The sequence below is a fragment of the Triticum aestivum genome, chromosome 5A, assembly GCF_018294505.1.
Source record: "Triticum aestivum cultivar Chinese Spring chromosome 5A, IWGSC CS RefSeq v2.1, whole genome shotgun sequence".
In the NCBI taxonomy this organism is placed as follows: Eukaryota; Viridiplantae; Streptophyta; class Magnoliopsida; order Poales; family Poaceae; genus Triticum; species Triticum aestivum.
The window spans coordinates 673,337,716-673,358,245 of NC_057806.1; the positions used below are offsets into that span (position 1 = coordinate 673,337,716).

A 20,530-nucleotide genomic window follows, 5' to 3' on the forward strand; every position below is an offset into this window, starting at 1 on the left:
TTTATCATTATACTCAATTTGGTAATTTTAGTTAGTCATAACAAATATTATAGGGGTGAGCCCTATTTTTTCCAGTTTTTTTGTTTTGTTTTCTGCATTATTTATTTCCTTTTGTTTTTTTCTTTTTTTTAATTCTTTTTGCTTTTAGTTTTAGAAAAATTATAAACTTTCTGTTAGTGCCATTAGTTTTCAAATTTGAAAACACTTTCTTAGTTTTTTTGTTTTCTTTGTTGCTTTATTTATTTTATTTTGTTTCTACTTACTACAAAATACTTATTGTTGCTATTTTTATTTTTTTTCCAGTTTTCTTGTTTTGTTTTCTGTATTATTTATTTTCTTTTGTTTTTTGCTTTATTTTTTAATTCTTTTTGCTTTTAGGTCAGCAAAATTATAAACTTTCTGTTAGTGCCATTTGTTTTAGAAAAAATATAAACTTTCTGTTAGTTCCATTAGTTTTCAAATTTGAATAGTTAAAATTTGAACATAAATGCACCTATAGAGAAAATTCGACCTAAATTCATAGTTTTCAAATGAACTCTGAAAAAGTTGGCATAGCATACTCGTCTGTTACAAATTTGGCATGGTATCATCATAATAGTTGCGGGAGAAAGTCTTCACTTTTTCTTCGCTTGTGTCATTATTGCGCCGTAACCATGGATAATCTTCATTGTTTATCAGGATGCTTGGGTCAGCCTTGACATTGAAGGGAGGAATTTCATGAAACTTTTCATAATCTTCAGACATGTCTTACTTGCCGTCCACTCCCAGGATGTCCCTTTTTCCTGAAAGAACTATGAGGCGCTTTGGCTCATCGTATGATGTATTCGCTTCCTTATCTTTTCTTTTTCTCGGTTTGGTAGACATGTCCTTCACATAGATAACCTGTGCCACATCATTGGCTAGGACGAACGGTTCGTCAGTGTACCCAAGATTTTTCAGATCCACTGTTGTCATTCCGTACTATGGGTCTACCTGTACCCCACCGCCTAACAGATTGAGCCATTTGCACTTAAACAAAGGGACCTTAAAATCAGGTCCGTAGTCAAGTTCCCATATGTCCACTTATCTCGGTTGCTGCATCAAAGCGGACACCGCTGTTTTGGTTGGTGCTCTTTTGATCTTGGGCGATCGTGTAAAATGTATTCCCATTTATCTCGTATCCTTTGTAAGTCAATACAGTCAAAGATGGTCCCCTGGACAACAAGTACAACTCATCACAAACAGTGTTGTCACCTCTGAGACGTGTTTCCAACCAACTGCTGAAAGTCCTGATGTGTTCACATGTAATCCGGTCGTCGCACTGCTCCGGGTGTTTGGAGCGCAGACTGTTCTTGTGTTCATTGACATACGGGGTCACTAAGGTAGAGTTCTGTAGAACTGTATAGTGTGCTTGAGACCAAGAATATCCGTCCCTGCATATTATTAAGTCTCTTCCAAGAGTGCCTTTTCCAGTCAGTCTCCCCTCATACCGCGATTTAGGGAGACCTATCTTGTTAAGGCCAGGAATGAAGTCAACACAAAACCCGATAACATCCTCTGTTTGATGGCCCATGGAGATGCTTCCTTCTGGCCTAGCGTGATTACGGACATATTTCTTTAGGACTCCCATGAACCTCTTAAAGGGGAACATATTGTGTAGAAATACGGGCCCTAGGATGACAATCTCGTCGACTAGATGAACTAGGACATGCGTCATGATATTGAAGAAGGATGGTGGGAACACTAGCTCGAAACTGACAAGACATTGCGCCACATCACTCCTTAGCCTTGGTATGATTTCTGGATCGATCACCTTCTGAGAGATTGCATTGAGGAATGCACATAGCTTCACAATGGCTAATCGGACGTTTTCCGGTAGAAGCCCCCTCAATGCAACCGGAAGCAGTTGCGTCATAATCACGTGGTAGTCATGAGACTTTAGGTTCTGAAACTTTTTCTCTGGCATATTTATTATTCCCTTTATATTCGACGAGAAGCCAGTCGTGACCTTCATACTGAGCAGGCATTCAAAGAAAATTTCTTTCTCTTCTTTCGTAAGAGCGTAGCTGGCAGGACCTTTATACTGCTTCGGAGGCATGCCGTCTTTTTCATGCAAACATTGTAGGTCCTCCCGTGCCTCAGGTGTATCTTTTGTCTTCCCATACACGCCCAAGAAGCCTAGCAGGTTCACGCAAAGGTTCTTCATCACGTGCATCACGTCGATTGAGGAGCGGACCTCTAGGTCTTTCCAGTAGGGTAGGTCCCAAAATATAGATTTCTTCTTCCACATGGGTGCGTGTCCCTCATGGTATCTTTCTTGGCGCCTACCACAGGAAAACCCCAAGCACTCAAGCGTGAGCTAAAATACCGTAGTCCACCGGGACCCTTTCCAAAGATTACGTAGTGTAAATCATTGACCATAGCAAGCACGTGATCACCGGTGCGCATGGCGGGCTTCTTCCGGTGATCTGCCTTGCCTTTGAAATGCTTGCCTTTCTTTAGACATTGATGGTTGGTCGGAAGAAATCGACGATTTCCCAGGTACACATTCTTCCTGCATTTGTCCAGGTATATACTTTCAGTGTCATCTAAATAGTGCGTGCATGCGTGGTATCCTTTGTTTGTCTGTCCTGAAAGGTTACTGAGAGCGGGCCAATCGTTGATGGTCACGAACAGCAACGCCTTAAGGTTAAATTCCTCCTATCTATGCTCATCCCACGTACGTACACCGTTTTCATTCCACAACTGTAAAAGTTCTTCAACTAATGGCCTTAGGTACACATCAATTTCGTTGCCGGGTTGCTTAGGGCCTTGGATGAGAACTGGCATCATAATGAACTTCCGCTTCATGCACATCCAAGGAGGAAGGTTATACATACATAGAGTCACGGGCCAGGTGCTGTGATTGCTGCGCTGCTCCCCGAAAGGATTAATGCCATCCGCGCTTAAAGCAAACCATAAATTCCTTGGGTCCTTTGCAAACTCATCCCAGTACTTTCTCTCGATTTTTCTCCACTGCGACCCGTCAGCGGGTGGTCTCAACTTCCCATCTTTCTTTCGGTTCTCACTGTGCCATCGCATCAACTTGGCATGCTCTTCGTTTTTGAACAGACGTTTCAACCGTGGTATTATAGGAGCATACCACATCACCTTCGCAGGAACCCTCTTCCTGGGGGGCTCGCCGTCAACATCACCAGGGTCATCTCGTCTGATCTTATACCGCAATGCACCACATAGCGGGCATGCGTTCAGATCCTTGTATGCACCGCGATAGAGGATGCAGTCATTAGGGCATGCATGTATCTTCTCCACCTCCAATCCTAGAGGGCATACGACCTTCTTTGCTGCATATGTACTGTCGGGCAATTCATTATCCTTTGGAAGCTTCTTCTTCAATATTTTCAGTAGCTTCTCAAATCCTTTGTCAGCCACAGCATTCTCTGCCTTCCACTGCAGCAATTCCAGTACGGTATCGAGCTTTGTGTTGCCATCTTCGCAATTGGGGTATAACCCTTTTTTGTGATCCTCTAACATGCGATCGAACTTCAGCTTCTCCTTTTGACTAATGCATTGCGTCCTTGCATCGACAATGACCCGGCGGAGATCATCATCATCGGGCACATCGTCTGGTTCCTCTTGATCTTCAGCAGCTTCACCCGTTGCAGCATCATTGGGCACATCGTCTGGTTCCTCTTGATCTTCACCAGCTCCCCCCATTGCAGCATCACCGTATTCAGGGGGCACATAGTTGTCATCGTAGTCTTCTTCTTCGCCGTCTTCCATCATAACCCCTATTTCTCCGTGCCTCGTCCAAACATTATAGTGTGGCATGAAACCCTTGTAGAGCAGGTGGGAGTGAAGGATTTTCCGGTTAGAGTAAGACCTCGTATTCCCACATTCAGTGCATGGACAACACATAAAACCATTCTGCTTGTTTGCCTCAGCCACATCGAGAAACTCATGCACGCCCTTAATGTACTCGCGGGTGTGTCTGTCAACGTACATCCATTGCCGGTTCATCTGCGTGCATTATATATAATTAAGTGTCCAAATTAATAGAAGTTCATCATCACATTAAAACCAAAGTGCATACATAGTTCTCATCTAACAACATATAGCTCTCCAGAGCATCTAATTAATTAAACCATACATTGAAACTATGTAAAACATTTCAATGCGAAAACAAATGCGATCATAATCACAACCAAGGTAACAATTGATCCAACAGCATAATGATATCAAGCCTCGGTATGAATGGCATATTTTCTAATCTTTCTAATCTTCAAGCGCATTGCATCCATCTTGATCTCGTGATCATCGACGACATCCGCAACATGCAACTCCAATATCATCTTCTCCTCCTCAATTTTTTTTATTTTTTCCTTCAACAAATTGTTTTCTTCTTCAACTAAATTTAACCTCTCGACAATAGGGTCGGTTGGCATTTCCGATTCACATACATCCTAGATAAATAAAATCTATGTCACGTTGGTCGGCATAATTTTCATAAACAATAAATGAACCAATAGTTATAAAGATAATATACATACCACATCCGAATCATAGACAGGACGAGGGCCGACAGGGGCGGATACCAAAACCATCGCACTATATAAGATGTAATAATAAATGTAAGAAAATGATACAAGTATCTATCTAAACATACAAGTAAGAATATTTTTCTTTTCAGAAAGAAGATAAGAACAAGAGGCTCACCACGGTGGTGTCGGTGATGAGATCGGCGCGGGTGATCGACGGCGGTGAAGACGGGGACGGGGCGTGACGGACTGCTAAATCTAGACAAATCTCGAGGAAAATGGAGCTTGGAGGTCGAGCTTCGAGAGGAGAAAGCTTAAGTAGTGTGGCTCGGGCATTCCATCGAACACCTCATGTGCATAGGAGGTGAGCTAGAGCACCACAAAGCCCTCTCCCCCTCGGCCAGAAAAAACAGAGCACTGTGCTCTGCTCTTGCACGAGGGGGTATATATAGGCACCTCATTGGTCCCGGATGGTGACATGAGTCGGGACTAAAGGGGAGCCTTTGGTCCCGGTTCAAGCCACCAACCGGGACCAATGGTGGTGGGCTAGGAGAGAGGCCCATTGGTCCCGGTTCATCCCACCAACCGGGACCAAAAGGTCCAGATGAACCGGGACCAATGGCCCACGTGGCCCGGCCGGTCCCCTGGGCTCACGAACCGGGACCAATGCCCACATTGGTCCCGGTTCTAGACTGAACCGGGACTAATGGGCTGACCCGGCCTGGACCAAAGCCCTGTTTTCTACTAGTGAGGTTTCGGGAGCAACTAACAAAGGAGCGCTCGTTTGGGAGCCTCCCCAAGGGTCACTTGAGGTGGGCTGACCACCGCCATGTGTCGCGCTCTAGGTACTCCCTTTGAAATTTTTACTTTTTTCCACAAGCGTTTTCGGCTTTTTTTTGGCTTTTCGGTGTTTCATCGATCCTTTTTAGCTATTGAACAATTTTTTTGAAAAAAATAATGTGTTTTCTCCTTCCGCGAGAGGCACGGTTTTTCTTACGCCAGAGGTAGGAAACAGAAATAATGCGTTTTTTTTCCTTTCCTGAGAGGCATGGCTTTACTTCCGCGAGATACAAAGATTTACTTCCGCGAGAGACACAGATTTGCTTCGGCCAGAGGCATGGCCGTGCCTTTCAAAAACGAAAAAGCGCGTTTCCTTTATTTTCCGTCCAGATTTTTTTTGTGAAAATAAGTTCGTCAAAAGTTATCAACATGGGATCTAGTTTTGAATATTCAACGCAAGAAATTCAAAGGTGAAAATGGTTCGAGATTTGGACGCACGGTTTAAGAGATAAAACATTTTGAATAAATGGGTCTACGAAAAAAGGAAAATTTGCCACTTGTCGCAGCCCGGGAAGGTGGGAGTGACGTTTACAAAGAGTGCTCCTTAATTAGTGATTTTGATAGGTTTCGCTCTAAACTAAAGTTAGTCGATTGAAATTTAGAACCAGGTCTATGACCTAGCGACAATTTCAAGCATTGTAGCGAGCAGAAGGTGCACTATCATTATCGCCCCTTCCTCATCAAAGCCGAATGAACCTTGTTGTAGTAAATTACCATGCCAAGGCCTCATAGAACTAACGCACGTAAGCAACAACCATTGAATAAAACGGTAAATCGAATGTACCAAACTTGTAACCGCTCGAAAGAAGACTCTCACTTGATCATCTATGTACATCTCAGTTTCTTGATCATCAATTTTAAACCTTCCCTCGTAAACACTGATCATTAGTACCTAAAAAACTGATCATTAACTGTTCATTAAACTACGTTTTTGTATATTTACAAAAAGGGTGTGTCCTAGTTATTGCATATCAAGCACAAAGTGAAAAAAAGGAAAAATATCCACACGAATCTTAATGTAAGATCAATGACATAGGACTTAGATGTGCAATACTTATGATACATCTAGATGTGCTTTAGCAAAACTGTTGTTTAAAACCAAAATAGGGATGCAAAACTGATGATTCACTCGTATGCCTCATCTTTTTTTTTTTGAGGGGTATGCCTTATCTTCTTGAGAAGATCTCTTTAATTTCTCCTCCTAAGTAGAGTACCACATATAGTAAAAAAACCTAATTAAGGGACGAATACACGTTTGTTGCTAATTAATTTCTCAACAGGTATACTACTAATAATCGACTAATTAAGGTAGGTATCTAAATCTAGTTGGTGTGGGTTGGCATGTAGTATCTGTTTGTGAACCAGGCCTTGTCGGCGACGACCTTGACGCCGTCCTGGTTGCGGTGCCACTCGTAGTAGGCGTGGGTCCTGTTCTTGATGTCCAGCGTGGCGTGCCCGTAGCTGGCCTCCCTGAATGCGGAGTAGTCCGGCTGCGGCGACCGGAAGCTGTTGGCGAGCCCCTCGGTGTTCCCGCCGTCGCCGATGTTGATGTAGACGGGAGCGGAGGCGTTGAACTGCGGCGTGGCCTTGCCGTTGGCGATGTCGTAGGCGACGTTGGAGACGCGGTGGGTGCGCTCGTACGAGTGGACGTGGCCGGCGAGGACGAGGTCGACCTTGGCGTCGACGAGCCAGCGCTCGAACTGGACGCGCATCGTCTCGCCCTCCATGTAGTGGTAGTCGTTGGTGTTGTACCAGGGCGAGTGCACGCAGACGATGAGCCAGGGGGTCGTCCTCCGGTCCACGCGCCGGAGCTCGTCCTGCAGCCACGTCCACTGCGGCGTGTACTTGCCGTAGGCGGAGTAGGAGGAGAGCATGATGACGTGGGCGGACGCCATCTTCACCGAGTACCAGAGGTGCTCGGTGCTGTTGGATGCGCGGAAAGGGGTGGGGTACCGGTGCGTGAACGGCTTGAACGGCGCCGTCTCGCCGATCTCCGGCGCGTAGTCGATCTCGTGGTTGCCGGCGGTCCAGATCCAGGGCTGGTACGCGACGCTGCGCTCCACGAAGCGCGCCCACGTGTCCCAGCGGCGGTTGTCGTGGCCCGGGTGGTTGTCGGCGTAGGACAGGTCGCCGATGAAGAGCACGGCGTCGCCGCCGTTGGCCTCGTAGTGGGCCACCGTGTCGTTGGAGTGGAACGTCTGGCCGAGATCACCTGCATGCATTGGACAGACGTACGACTCGCAAACATTAATCAATCTACTGGTTGCACTGCACCAAGAAAGAACCCTAATACCCTATGATGATACGTACCGATGAGACCGAACTTGATGGGCGCGTCGGGGCCGGGCTTGGGCGGGGTTTTGAAGGAGAAGGACCTCACGGTGTAGCCGAAGCCGACGGCGTAGTGGTAGACGGTGGCGTGGTCGAGGCCGGTGAGCGTGGCGTGGTGGATGTAGGGGGACTGGTAGGTGCCGCCCCAGGTGTAGCGCTGGACGGTGCCCTCGGCCGTGAGGTTGAGGTTGTCGGCGGCGAGGCCGTAGCGGACGACGTTACTGCCCGGGTGCTCCGGGGTAACCCAGGATATCGTCATGGCGCGGCCGGTCAGATCGCCCTGGGTGATGTGGACCTGCTCCGGCGCATTGTCGCCAGGCGGCGGCCGGAACACGTCGGCGTCGAGCGGCATGTCGGGGAGCATCTGCAGGCTCCGCCGGTACGGGCTCGTCACACCGGCGGCCGCGGAGGCGGCGTGCGCCGCCAGGAGGAAGAGCACCGCGAGCACACGCTCCATCTTGGGTTCGTTCTACTAATCGGCCGCTGAGATCGATCGAACGCCAAATATATATAGGCGTGCTGATTCGCAACTGTAGAATATGCTCTCCCCCAAGCGGGGAATATGTGTTGTTAGTTGAGATTTACTGTAGAATCCAGTTTGTTTGTTTCAGCTTGTCAACCGCATATAAAAAAATAGCTTACAAGAACTGCATATAAAAAATCGTATCTGCTCGCCCCGTTAGAAATACTGCTGTGTTTGAAAGAAAAATTGTTACGTTTTAATAAACATCTTTACGTAGGCATAAGCTTCGTCTCATCTATTGATTAATTAAGGAGGGAAAGGAGTTTTTGTTACAATGACACCTTACAACCATGAATAATTACTCTCCTAAAATTACATTCCCTAGTTTCGTAGCACCCGCTTTGGCCAAATTAAAGCATGGCCTCCTCTTTAATCAAGTGAAGAAGGATTGGAGATGAAGCACTCTTGTGGCGGAAGACGTGGACATTTCTCGTTCCAAATCATCCAACTCACAAGCATGACGAAAGAAGCTATGGCTTTTAGATAAGGGATGTTCGTGCCTGAAGAATTGACCCATCAATCTTTAACGGAATTTCCGAGGTGCCGATTACAAACCACGCCATTATGCAGAACGCCTAATGCTTGTTAGCTTAACTAATTAGTGCCTTTGTAGGTTGGAATTAGTGCTAGGGGTCGTTGATAGGTCATGAGTAAGAGCATCTCTAGCTGAACTCCAAATTTTATTCCCGCAAAAAGAAAACGCGCCATCAAATTTGAGTTAAAAAGGGTTCCTATTCAAACTCGTAAAACTGAACTCCCTAAAATATATTTCTTTGTCAGTGCTTCTAACTTTTGTTTTACAAACTTTATTTCTGAATGATCAAAGAGGCTGATAATGTCGCCTAGAGGGGGAGGGGGTAGAATAGGCGGCTACTATTTAATGCATTTCTTAGTTGCTTCTAGAGATAAGTGTGGAATTATAAGTTCTATAAAGATGGAACTAAGTGATACAACCCTATATGATGCGTATCAACATGCTAGCTAGCTACACAAGGAAAGACACAAGAAAGTAGAAACAACAAGTAAAGAGACAACTGAAAGCGATGGAGACGATGATGTAATCTGGAGTTCACACACTTGGGGGTGTGTTAATCTTTATTGTAGAGGGTGAGGAGCAATAAATGCTTCCACTATAATGAATGTTTCACCTTCTTCTCCAAGAACCACAAGCAATGAATGCTTTGGCTCTCTTCCACTAAGGGTATCTCTTGGGGCAAGCTCCAAACCCTCACAAACGAGCCCGGGGCACAACCACACAACTTGTACGCTCCCAGGTAACACCAACCATCTAGGGTTCCCCACAAAACCAAGAGTGACAAGATTTGCCAGGAACTCATGAGGAATCAATGAACTTGAGTTTTTCTTGGACAGATTGGTAGACCCGTGTGTCCTCCTTGACTCTCTAAAGTATGGTGTGGATTAATTAGCTAGAGAGGGAGGAATCAAAGGTTGAAGATTGAATCAATGGAGGAAAGAGGAATGGTGTCGTCTCCTTCCTCGTGGGGAAGAAAAAGACTTAAATAGGTTTCCCAATTTTTTTCCCATTATTGTGTGTTCTAGCGAAGTCAGACTATCTGGGCAAATCGATTATCTGACTTTACATAGGCTTATGTTACCAAGTCACATAATGGCCATATGGTAGTTGGATAGTCCAACTAGTCAGGTAATCTGGGCAATACCCAATGATTATCTGACTTTACGGAGGTTTCTATCATCAAGTCAGATAATGACCATATATTAGTCAGATAGTCCAACTAATCAGATTGTGTTTCTTTAAGGCAAATAATCTTACTTGCTCGAGAGGCAATTAACAAATGAACAGTGGCTGTTCTCTCATGGGATGTGGGTGGTATTTTTGGCTTATCGTTTTCATTAGTTCCTCACTTGATCCATGGTGTAACCCCTCTTAATGGTACGGCGTACCTATGACCAGAAAAATGAGAAACCATTGGTAGAAAATTGATGTGTCGTCTTCTTTTAATATTTTAGCTTAGGGGGTTGCCGACCAACTTTATGTTTCACTTCCAATGATGTATATACTAAAAGCATAGTCAAAAAATAGTTAGTCGTCTAATCACTATTGACATTAACACCAAAACTCTCATTTGGGGCAGATGTCCTTTCAATCACCCCCATTTGGGTGGTTAATGAAAATATGAGTTGGCACGTATAATAAAAGATATCAGGATAAGCTGAAACATTGATTTTTTAAGTTTAGGTTGGGATCCACCTATATATGTGTGTTGGGGAACACAGTATTTCAAAAAAAATCCTACGATCACGCAAGATCTTGAAGGAAATATGCCCTAGAGGCAATAATAAAGATATTATTTATTTCCTTATATCATGATAAATGTTTATTATTCATGATAGAATTGTATTAACTGGAAACATAATACATGTATGAATACATAGACAAACAGTATGTCACTAGTATGCCTCTACTTGACTAGCTCGTTGATCAAAGATGGTTAAGTTTCCTAGCCATTGACATGGGTTGTCATTTGATTAACGGGATCACATCATTAGGAGAATGGTGTGATTGACTTTACCCATTTCGTTAGCTTAGCACCCGATCGTTTAGTATGTTGCTATTACTTTCTTCGTGACTTATACATGTTCCTATGACTATGAGATTATGCAACTCCCGTTTACCGGAGGAACACTTTGTGTGCTACCAAACGTCACAACGTAACTGGGTGATTATAAAGGTGCTCTACAGGTGTCTCCGAAGGTACTTGTTGGGTTGGCGTATTTCGAGATTAGGATTTGTCACTCCGATTGTCGGAGAGGTATCTCTAGGCCCTCTCGGTAATGCACATCACTTAAGCCTTGCAAGCATTGCAACTAATGAGTTAGTTGCAGAATAATGTATTACGAAATGAGTAAAGAGACTTGCCGGTAACGAGATTGAACTACGTATTAAGATACCGACGATCGAATCTCGGGCAAGTAACATACCGATGACAAAGGGAACAACGTATGTAGTTATGCGGTTTGACCGATAAAGATCTTCGTAGAATATGTGGGAGCCAATATGAGCATCCAATTTCCGCTATTGGTTATTGACCGGAGACGTGTCTTGATCATGCCTGCATAGTTCTCGAACTCGTAGGGTCCGCACGCTTAACGTTTCGATGACAGTTATATTATGAGTTTATATGTTTTGATGTACCGAAGGTTGTTCGGAGTCCCAGATGTGATCACGGACATGACGAGGAGTCTCAAAATGGTCGAGACATGAAGATTGATATATTGGAAGCCTATGTTTGGATATCGGAAGTGTTCCGGGTGAAATCGTGATTTTTCCGGAGTACCGGGAGGTTAATGGGCCTTAGTGGGCCTTTATGGAGAAGAGGAGAGGCGGCCAAGGCTGGGCCGCATGCCCCTCCCCCCTAGTCCGAATAGGACAAGGAGAGGGGGGCGGCGCCCCCCTTCCTTCCTCTCTCCCTCCACTTTCCCCCTCCCAAGTCCTAATCCAACTAGGAAAGGGGGGAGTCCTACTCCCGGTGGGAGTAGGACTCCTCCTGGCGCGCCCCTCTCCAGGCCGGCCGCAACCCCCCCCCCCTTGCTCCTTTATATACGGGGGCAGGGGGCACCCTAGAGACACAACAATTGATCAGTTGATCTTTTAGCCGTGTGTGGTGCCCCCCTCCACCATAGTCCACCTCGATAATACTGTAGCGGTGCCTAGGCGAAGCCCTGCGTCGGTAGAACATTGTCATTGTCAAAACTGGCGGATCTCGGGTAGGTGGTCCCGAACTGTGCGTCTAGGCGGATGGTAACAGGAGGCGGGGGACACGATGTTTACCCAGGTTCAGGCCCTCTTGATGAAGGTAATACCCTATGTCCTGCTTGATTGTTCTTGATAATATGAATAGTACAAGAGTTGATCTACCACGAGATCGAAGAGGCTAAACCCTCGAAGTTAGCCTATGGTATGATTGTTGTTGTTGTTGTTGTTGTTGTTGTTGTTGTTGTTGTTGTTGTTTTTGTTGTTGTTGTTCCTACGGACTAAACCCTCCGATTTATATAGGCACCGGAGGGGGCCAGGGTTACACAGAGTCGGTTACAAGGAAGGAGATCTACATATCCGTAGTGCCAAGCTTGCCTTCCACGCCAAGGAGAGTCCTATCCGGACACGGGACGAAGTCTTCAATCTTATATCTTCATAGTCCAACAGTCCGGCCAAAGGATATAATCCAGCTGTCCGGATACCCCCTAATCCAGGACTCCCTCGGTAGCCCCTGAACCAGGCTTCAATGACGATGAGTCCGGCGTGCGGATTGTCTTCGGCATTGCAAGGCGGGTTCCTCCTCCGAATACTTCATAGAAGATTTTGAACACGAGGATCGTGTCCGGCTCTGCAAAACAAGTTCCACATACCACTGTAGAGAGAATAATATTTCCACAAATCTAATTTGCTGACGTACCCCGTAGTGTGACATCACGCCACAGCCAGGTCTTTATTCGAATCATTTTTCATAACCCATCTCAGCGTGTTTCACGAGGCGGATTCCTTGACATCACGCCACAGCCAGGTCTTTATGCTCTTCCCCAAACGGCCCCAAGGAGGACGCTTGATATTCACCCTCTTTATAAAGGGGACAAGGCTTTTTCTTTTTTCCCTCTCGTGCTCAATCAAATTCTTCCCCCGCCTCGAGTTCTAACACCCAAAACTCAGGTCAGGTGCTTCGGACCGTCAACTATGTCCGGATCCAACCTTCAAGGTCGGTGGATGCCTTCCTCTGTCACGGAGGAGGACATCAAGAAGTTGAGAGAGGCCAGATATCTGACCGCCAAAATTTTGCATCGGCTGCCTGCCCGAGGGCAGGTCGTCCCTACTCCCGAACCCAACGAGAGCGTCGTGTTCGTCTCCCACTTCCTCCGAGGACTAGGCCTCGCTCTGGATCCCTTTGTTAGGGGTCTGATGTTCTATTACAGGCTAGATTTTCATGATCTGGCCCCGGATTCCCTTCTTCACATCTCGACATTTATTATCGTATGTGAGGCCTTCCTCCGCATTACCCCTCACTTCGGCCTGTGGCTCAAGACCTTCGATGTGAAGCCGGAGATGATCGAGGAGCAGCACGCAGCGTGCGGAGGTGCTTTAATAAGCAAAATCGCTAACGCTCCATGGCCTGAGAGTTGCTTCCCAGAGGTGTCCGGATTGTGGCAGCGGGAGTGGTTCTACATCACAGCTCCACGAAGTGCCAAGTGGGTAGTTGCCCCCACCTTTCGCTCAGGCCCCCCACCACAACTGATGTCATGGATTAGCAGGGGGCTAAGCTGCGGTCCAGCCAAGGACGTGCCAATACTGCAAAGCCGTATCCGAGATCTCTTTGAGAGAGATTTCAGTCTGGTTATGGTAGTGCAAGTTATGCTAGTTCTCAAGTCCAGCCTTGCAAACGCCGGCCCCTTCGCATGTGGGAATTCAACCCGGAAGGACCGCGAGCTATTCAACATTTCCTCGGCATGACGCACGAAGAGATGTACAAATTGTTCTTCGGACCACAAATAATGTGTCCGAATATCACTGAGGATGCAGGTCTGAGCTGCAATTGCCCGAATACCCAAGTAAGTAGCCCCGCATCCGAACACACTGTCCGTTTATTTATCGCAACGTTGCCCTAAAAAAGCCGCTCTTTGACCAGGATTGGATAGCGAAGGCAAAGTTGATCAGGTGTCCGCCCCCCCTCCCTGAGACCTCACCAAATCCCGTGCTAACCAGGATGCTGGAGATCGTGCCTTATCAAGCGCCCTTAGGAGAAGATAAAGGGGGGAACAAGGAGGCTAGCGCCTCCGCGAAGGAGGTTAGCTGGGAAGGAGGGACTGAAACCTCCTCTCCCCAGGGAGGGAAGAGAACCACCTCTGAGGACCCGGAGACAATGGTCTCCAAACGGGGGAAGAAATCTCAGCCGGAGGGTCGTGCCCTGGGGGATATCCTGGCCGCACTATGCCCTCAAGGGGATCAGCCCTCCACCCAGCTGTAAGTAAAAGGGTACTTAATAATGAAAATATCTTGCTTTACCTTTGAGGAAAATAATCGAAGCATTTATCTTGCTTTACCTCTGAGGAAAATAATCGAAGCATTTATCTTTTAGTTCGGATCTTAGCCCTTCTCAGCAGAGCTCGTCTTCAGGGGATCTTCTTCCAGAGATGATGGAGAGCGAAACGCCTCCCCCTGCCACACCGCCTCACGAGGCGGGCGACCCTGAGGTGTCATCGCGGAGGGTTTATCCTGATCCGGCAAGGCCAGAAGGTAATCCTGTGGCCACCCGAAGCCCTCAGTATCCGGCTCTTGAAGAGAGCAATCAAAAGAGTCCAACACCGTCTGGTGTGCGGTCGGACGTACTGAGGGATCTGCTAGAGCAAGCGGCTATCTCAGAAGAGCACCGCATGTTGATGGGTACGGTGATTGAAAGGATTTCATCCGCCGAAAGCGGGTTGCATGAAGCCTTTATGAGTCTACTGACGAGTTTTGAGGTACACGAAATGATGTACATTGTTGACAGTACCGCACATTTTTAGATGTGCCCTGTGTAGATAGTAGCCCCTAAGACTGGTTGTCGTTGAAAACAGTGGCAACCAGAGGATCATAGTCCCAGGTAATAACTAGACCGCCTTTATGTGCAGGTGGTTGAAGCTCTGGTGGCTAGCCGGACTGATGGGTTTGCCGAACTGAGGTGGCAACTGGATGCGGCAAATGCCGACATCGTGCTTGTTAACAAGCGGCTTGACGAAGCACAGGGTAGGTGATTTGTCTACTGATTGTCACATAATAAGAGCAGCATGACGCCAGTATCTTTAATATGTTGTGACTGCAGATGGAGCTGCCACCGTGGAGACCCTTCGGGCGGAGCTTGCCCGAGCCAAGGAGCAAGCAAGGAGTAGCAATGTGGACGCTTTAAAGGCGGCCGAAGAGTTAAGGGCCGAACAGGCCGCACATTGCGAGAGCAAAGAAAAAATAGCCAAGATGGATGTAGAGTTAAAAGATGCTGCTGACCTTTACCAGCTTCTTGAAGAAGAAAACCGGGCGAAGGCGATGGACCTGGAAAAGGCCAGGGTGGATGCCAAGGAAGCCCGCTCCAAAATTAGAGCGACGAAGGAGGAGCTGCATCAAGCTGCGGATATTGTATCTGGGAAGCCCTTCTTGTTGCGGACTAAGTTCGGGGATCCGAAGTATGCACCTCTGGACCGGCTATGGAGTTCTGCGGACGCCTACATGGATTTGGCTGCAAGTGCTGCTGATGCGGCCGAGTATTTCAAGGATCGAAAAGATCACAAAGTGGAAAAACTGTTTTGGTCACAGTTTCATGCTCCAGCCCGTCCACTGCTGTTGAATGAGCAAATTGCCGAGTGGGCCGAGCTCCATAGATTATCTGGACTTGCCATGAGGTCCATTGTGGATCATCTGTGGCCGAGAGGGCCAAGGCCGAATAGCTACTTTAGCTTAGTGCAACAATTCCTTGGTGCTGTGCCACACATCGATGCTGTAAAGAGGTCGGCGTGCATAGAAGGCTCGCGGATGGCCCTTGCCCGTCTCAAAACATACTGGGCGGAGATGGATGCCACCACTATTGCGGCACGGGGTTCGGCCATAGGCCGAGTGGCTGCCGAGCACTACTTTGAAGAAGTTCTTGAAGGCGCTCGTTCGATAGAGGCTTAGTGCTCGAAGAATATTATGTTTGAGTGACATGTATTCCCATTGTGAACAATGTTTTATTGAGTTTATAAAGGTTGTATTTATACTTTTTCCCGAAAGTACTATGATGCCTCCTGTGCGGCCGTTTATGTATATATGTATATTACCTGAAAGATGGCAGTCGTCGGCTTCAGCCCCCACGCATATAATGCGGGGGTACTCGCAGAAGACGCATGTTCACACTTGATCCAACGTCTTGGTCCATTAAGGAGGTGATAGCGTAGCGAACTAGGCAATCAGACTATAATACTTTAACACTTTCACTTAGCCAGAGGAGTTTGACAGTGGGGCTACTATATAGCCCTTGGTGGCTCCGCGCTCATCCGAATTCAGGGCGCGTACATGCCTGGCCGGGAAACGGCCCTTTGTTAAGGCGGAGGAATCCCAAAGATTCCGCTAGGTCATCGAGTGGTTGACCAGTCTCACACTATATCATGATAGTCAGTTTTCGGCTTTCTCTATTGAGGTGCTTGTCCGGATGAACCAGGGCACAATCGCAGTAGTTCTCCTGGTGCCGCCTTAGCCGATAGAGCGGAACATAAGGCAACAAAACACAGGAGCCGGGCAAACCCAACATTTGACCAAAGACATGATTCGAAGCTGATGCATATAAGGCCAAACTCGCGACGCCGAACACTCCCTAAGGTATTCGGTCTTTATGATGTAAACCGGGCTAAACAGTGCCCTTTGTAATAAGCCCCGGTGTCAGGTACGTGCAATATTCTGACGTGTCCACATGCCAATACGTCAGCATCATTCTCAATTGTACTGAGAATCCGGGGGATGTGTATCAACAAGAGACAGTAAAAAAGGTTTACGCAGGGTCTTAATCTAAAAAGAATCCTTGGAACGGGTCCCTGCTGCACGTCTGCGCCTGTGTCTCCGTTGTGCCGTATCCTGGACGAGTGTAGCACGATGGTCATCTGAAAAAGAGAGGAACTTAGTTGAAAAGTTGTCGTGCAAAAGGTAGGTTATACTAAATAAACCATGTATAGTTCCAGATGAGTAAAGTTGAGCCTAATTGTCACTTGTTCACACGCATTGAGCCCCTTGTATTGTTGTAGGGGTATAGCCATCAAACCTGTATCAATTATATATAGCTACACCGGACTCGTCTAACCGTGTCCGTGGTCTTAACGACCTGTCAAATGCTCTAGTTGGTGAGGCCGTCTAGTGTGCGGCTGCCAAGGCTGCCGCACAGTCTTCCGCGCGCAAGGAGCGCTCAATATTTCCATTTACTGTAATGATGCCACGTGGACCGGGCATCTTAAGCATGAGAGAAGCGTAATGCGGTATTGCGTTAAAGCGAGCGAAAGCTTCGCGTCCGAGTAGTGCTTGATAGCCACTTTGGAGCGGAGCGGTGTGGAAGGTTAACTTTTCGCTGCGGAAGTTATCAGGAAAGCCGAATATAACCTCTAGTAGTAGGGAGCCCATACAATGGGCTTCTGGGCCTGGCGTTACTCCTTTAAAGGTAGTATTGCTATGGCCGATTTTTGTTGGGTCTATCCCCATTTTGCGGACTGTGTCCTGATATATCAGGTTTAAACTACTGCCGCCGTCCATCAGGACTCGTGTGAAGTGGTATCCGTCAATTATCGGGTCTAACACCAAGGCAGCCCATCCTGCATGCCGGATACTTGCCAAGTAATCCCGATGGTCAAAGGTGATCGGTTTGGACGACTAGTGGCAGAACTCCGCGGTGATAGGCCCTGGGGCATGTGTCTCTAGGAGTGCCGCTTTGTTTCTCCCCTTCATCACGTGTAACACGTTTACTGCTTTGACTTCTGGTGGGAATTTCTTCTGTTCCCCAGTGCTTTGCTTGCGAGGCTCGTCCTCGTCTTCGCTTGGTGTATCCTGCCCCTTGTGTTCGGCTTTGAGTTTGCCGGACTGCTTGAAGACCCAACATTCTCTATGGGTATGATTTGCAGGTTTATTGGGGGTGCTGTGGATCTGACATAGTTTGTCCAGAATCTTGTTCACGCTAGACAGTTCGTCTCTGTTGCCTTTGGAGGGCAGCTTTTTCTAACCTGGCCGAAAGCTTCTGAATCCGACATTTACCGCCGTGCTCTTCGGGCTGTCTTCTTTATTCCGGCGCTTGTTTTTGCTGCGTCGTGGCTTCCCATTTCCATCCCTGACTTCGGATGTACTTGGGTCGCTGGTGCTGCATCGGGCTAACCAGCTGTCCTCGCCCGTGCAAAAGCGGGTCATGAGGCTTGTTAATGCTGCCATTGTTCTCGGCTTTTCTTGGCGGAGGTTTCTGGCAAGCCATTCATCTCGAATGCTGTGCTTGAAAGCTGCTAAGGCTTCGGCGTCCGGACAGTCGACTATTTGGTTCTTTTTAGTGAGAAACCTGTTCCAAAGCTTTCGGGCTGACTCTCCGGGCTGTTGAGTTATATGACTTAAATCGTCTACATCCGGTGGTCAGACATAGGTCCCTTGAAAATTTGCCCGAAAAGCGTCTTTGAGCTCTTCCCAACTTCCAATGGAGTTTTCGGGGAGGCTTTTAAGCCAGTGCCGAGCTGGCCCTTTGAGCTTGAGGGGTAAGTACTTGATGGCATGGAGATCGTCTCCTCGAGCCATGTGGATATGGAGGATGTAGTCCTCAATCCAGACCCCAGGGTCTGTCGTTCCATCGTACGCCTCTATGTTTACGGGTTTGAATCCCTCTGGAAATTCATGGTCCAGCACCTCATCGGTGAAACATAGGGGGTGTGCGGCACGCCTGTATTTGGGTGTACCGTGGTGTTTGGATTATTATTGTGTTGCATTGCGTGCTGGAGCACGCTTGCTTGGCCCGTAGATGGATCTGGCTGCGGTGTCCTTTTGATGCGAGCCCTCATGTGGATCGTGTACTGGCTTGTGTGCGGCGTCGTTTGCCGCTCTATGTTGGCCACGAGGTCGTCTATCCGACCGGATGGCTGTTTTGTTTTTTGATTGCGAGGGATCTAAGGCCTCCTCATCAAATTCAGGTAGCAGCTTTCGCTTCGGGTAGCTCTTTGTGTGGCGACTACCGCCGTACTTTGCTGCATTGTTGAGTACTTCATTCCATCTAATTCTGAGTGTGTCTTGTGCAACCATGAGCCTTTGCTTCTTCCTTTTCAGACTGCTCGCAGTGGCAACAAGCCTTTGATGGGTATTCTGTTGCTCCGGGTTCCTGTCCGGTGTGATGTCATCCGGACTGTTATCTTCGCCGGAGTCGGGTTGTTCGGTTTGATTCTCCGTGTTGCCGTGGTCGGACAATGGTTCAATGTCGTGTTTGTCGTCCGCTGGCTCACCCTGCTCTATCGCTGGGTCTATATGATCGTTGTTTCTGCCGAGATAGGATTTGGAGTGGCGCTTATGCCGCCACTTTGACTGCTTCTCGAGGGAACGATCCTTCGATGCGTCCTTCCGTTCCTCGTCATCGTTTTCTTTGGGTGTGTCCACCATGTATACATCATATGATGAAGTGGGCATCCAGTGCCCTATGGGCAGTGGCTCCTGTTCGTCTCCTGCATCATCGTCCATACCATCGATGTCTTTGGAGTCGAAGGTGAGCATGTCGGTCAAATCGTCGACAGTGGCTACTAAGTGGGTGGTGGGTGGGCGGCGAATTTCTTTGTCGTCCGCATCCCGATCTGGTCGGCCATAGTTCGGCCAGGACTCTCCTGACAAGGAGAGAGACCTTAATGAGTTCAGTATGTCACCAAAGGGCGAGTGCTGAAAGATATTCACGGAGGTGAACTCCACGATCGGCGCCCAGTTGGATTTGATAGGCACGGGCACATGCGGTTCGAAGTCCATGGCCGGGGAAGAATCCGGCAGTTTGGCGTCACGGCCCCCATGAAGGGTAAGGTCGGTATTTGGCTCGATCGCCGCTGAAGATGTGGCCTCTGTGGCGGGGTCTATCCACCGATCCTTGGATGGCGCAACTCGCTCTGAATTGAGGGTTGGAGCGGTCGTCGGTGCGATCTCCCGAACAGTGTCCGATGGTAGAGCTAAATCATGCTCATCGCGACCGTGCGGTGCACTCGGTAAGGGCTCGAATCCATCGAAGATCAAGTCTCCGTGGATGTTGGCTGTGTAGTTCAAGTTTCCAAATCTGACCTGATGGCCAAGGGCGTAGCTCTCGATCTGCTCCAGATGGCCAAGCGAGTTGGCAAGCAGTGCGAAGCCGCCGAATACAAAGATCTGTCCAGGGAGAAAAGTCTCACCCTGGACTGCATTGCTATCGATGATTGAAGGAGCCATCGATCCTAACAATGACAACACAGAGGAACTCTCAATGAAAGCACCAATATCGGTGTCAAAACCGGCGGATCTCGGGTAGGGGGTCCCGAACTGTGCGTCTGGGCGGATGGTTGAAGGAAATATGCCCTAGAGGCAATAATAATGTTATTATTTTATTTCCTTATATCATGATAAATGTTTATTATTCATGCTAGAATTGTATTAACCGGAAACATAGTACATGTGTGAATACATAGATAAACAGAGTGTCACTAGTATGCCTCTACTTGACTAGCTCGTTAATCAAAAGATGGTTAAGTTTCCTAACCATAGACATGAGTTGTCATTTGATGAACGGGATCACATCATTAGAGAATGATGTGATTGACTTGACCCATCCGTTAA

The 20,530-nt window shown here is 47.5% G+C and overlaps 1 protein-coding gene across 1 annotated transcript; it reads right to left on the reverse strand.

The window, feature by feature from the left end:
• Nucleotides 1–6,463: 6,463 nt before the first annotated feature.
• On the reverse strand, nucleotides 6,464–8,186 carry LOC123108341 (purple acid phosphatase 2-like). The gene is made up of 2 exons (XM_044530156.1): nucleotides 7,668–8,186; nucleotides 6,464–7,569 (listed from the first exon to the last, which is right to left on the reverse strand). Exons 1-2 carry the CDS (start codon nucleotides 8,143–8,145, stop codon nucleotides 6,680–6,682), a joined length of 1,368 nt encoding a protein of 455 aa, XP_044386091.1. The 5' UTR covers nucleotides 8,146–8,186; the 3' UTR covers nucleotides 6,464–6,679.
• Nucleotides 8,187–20,530: the final 12,344 nt, after the last annotated feature.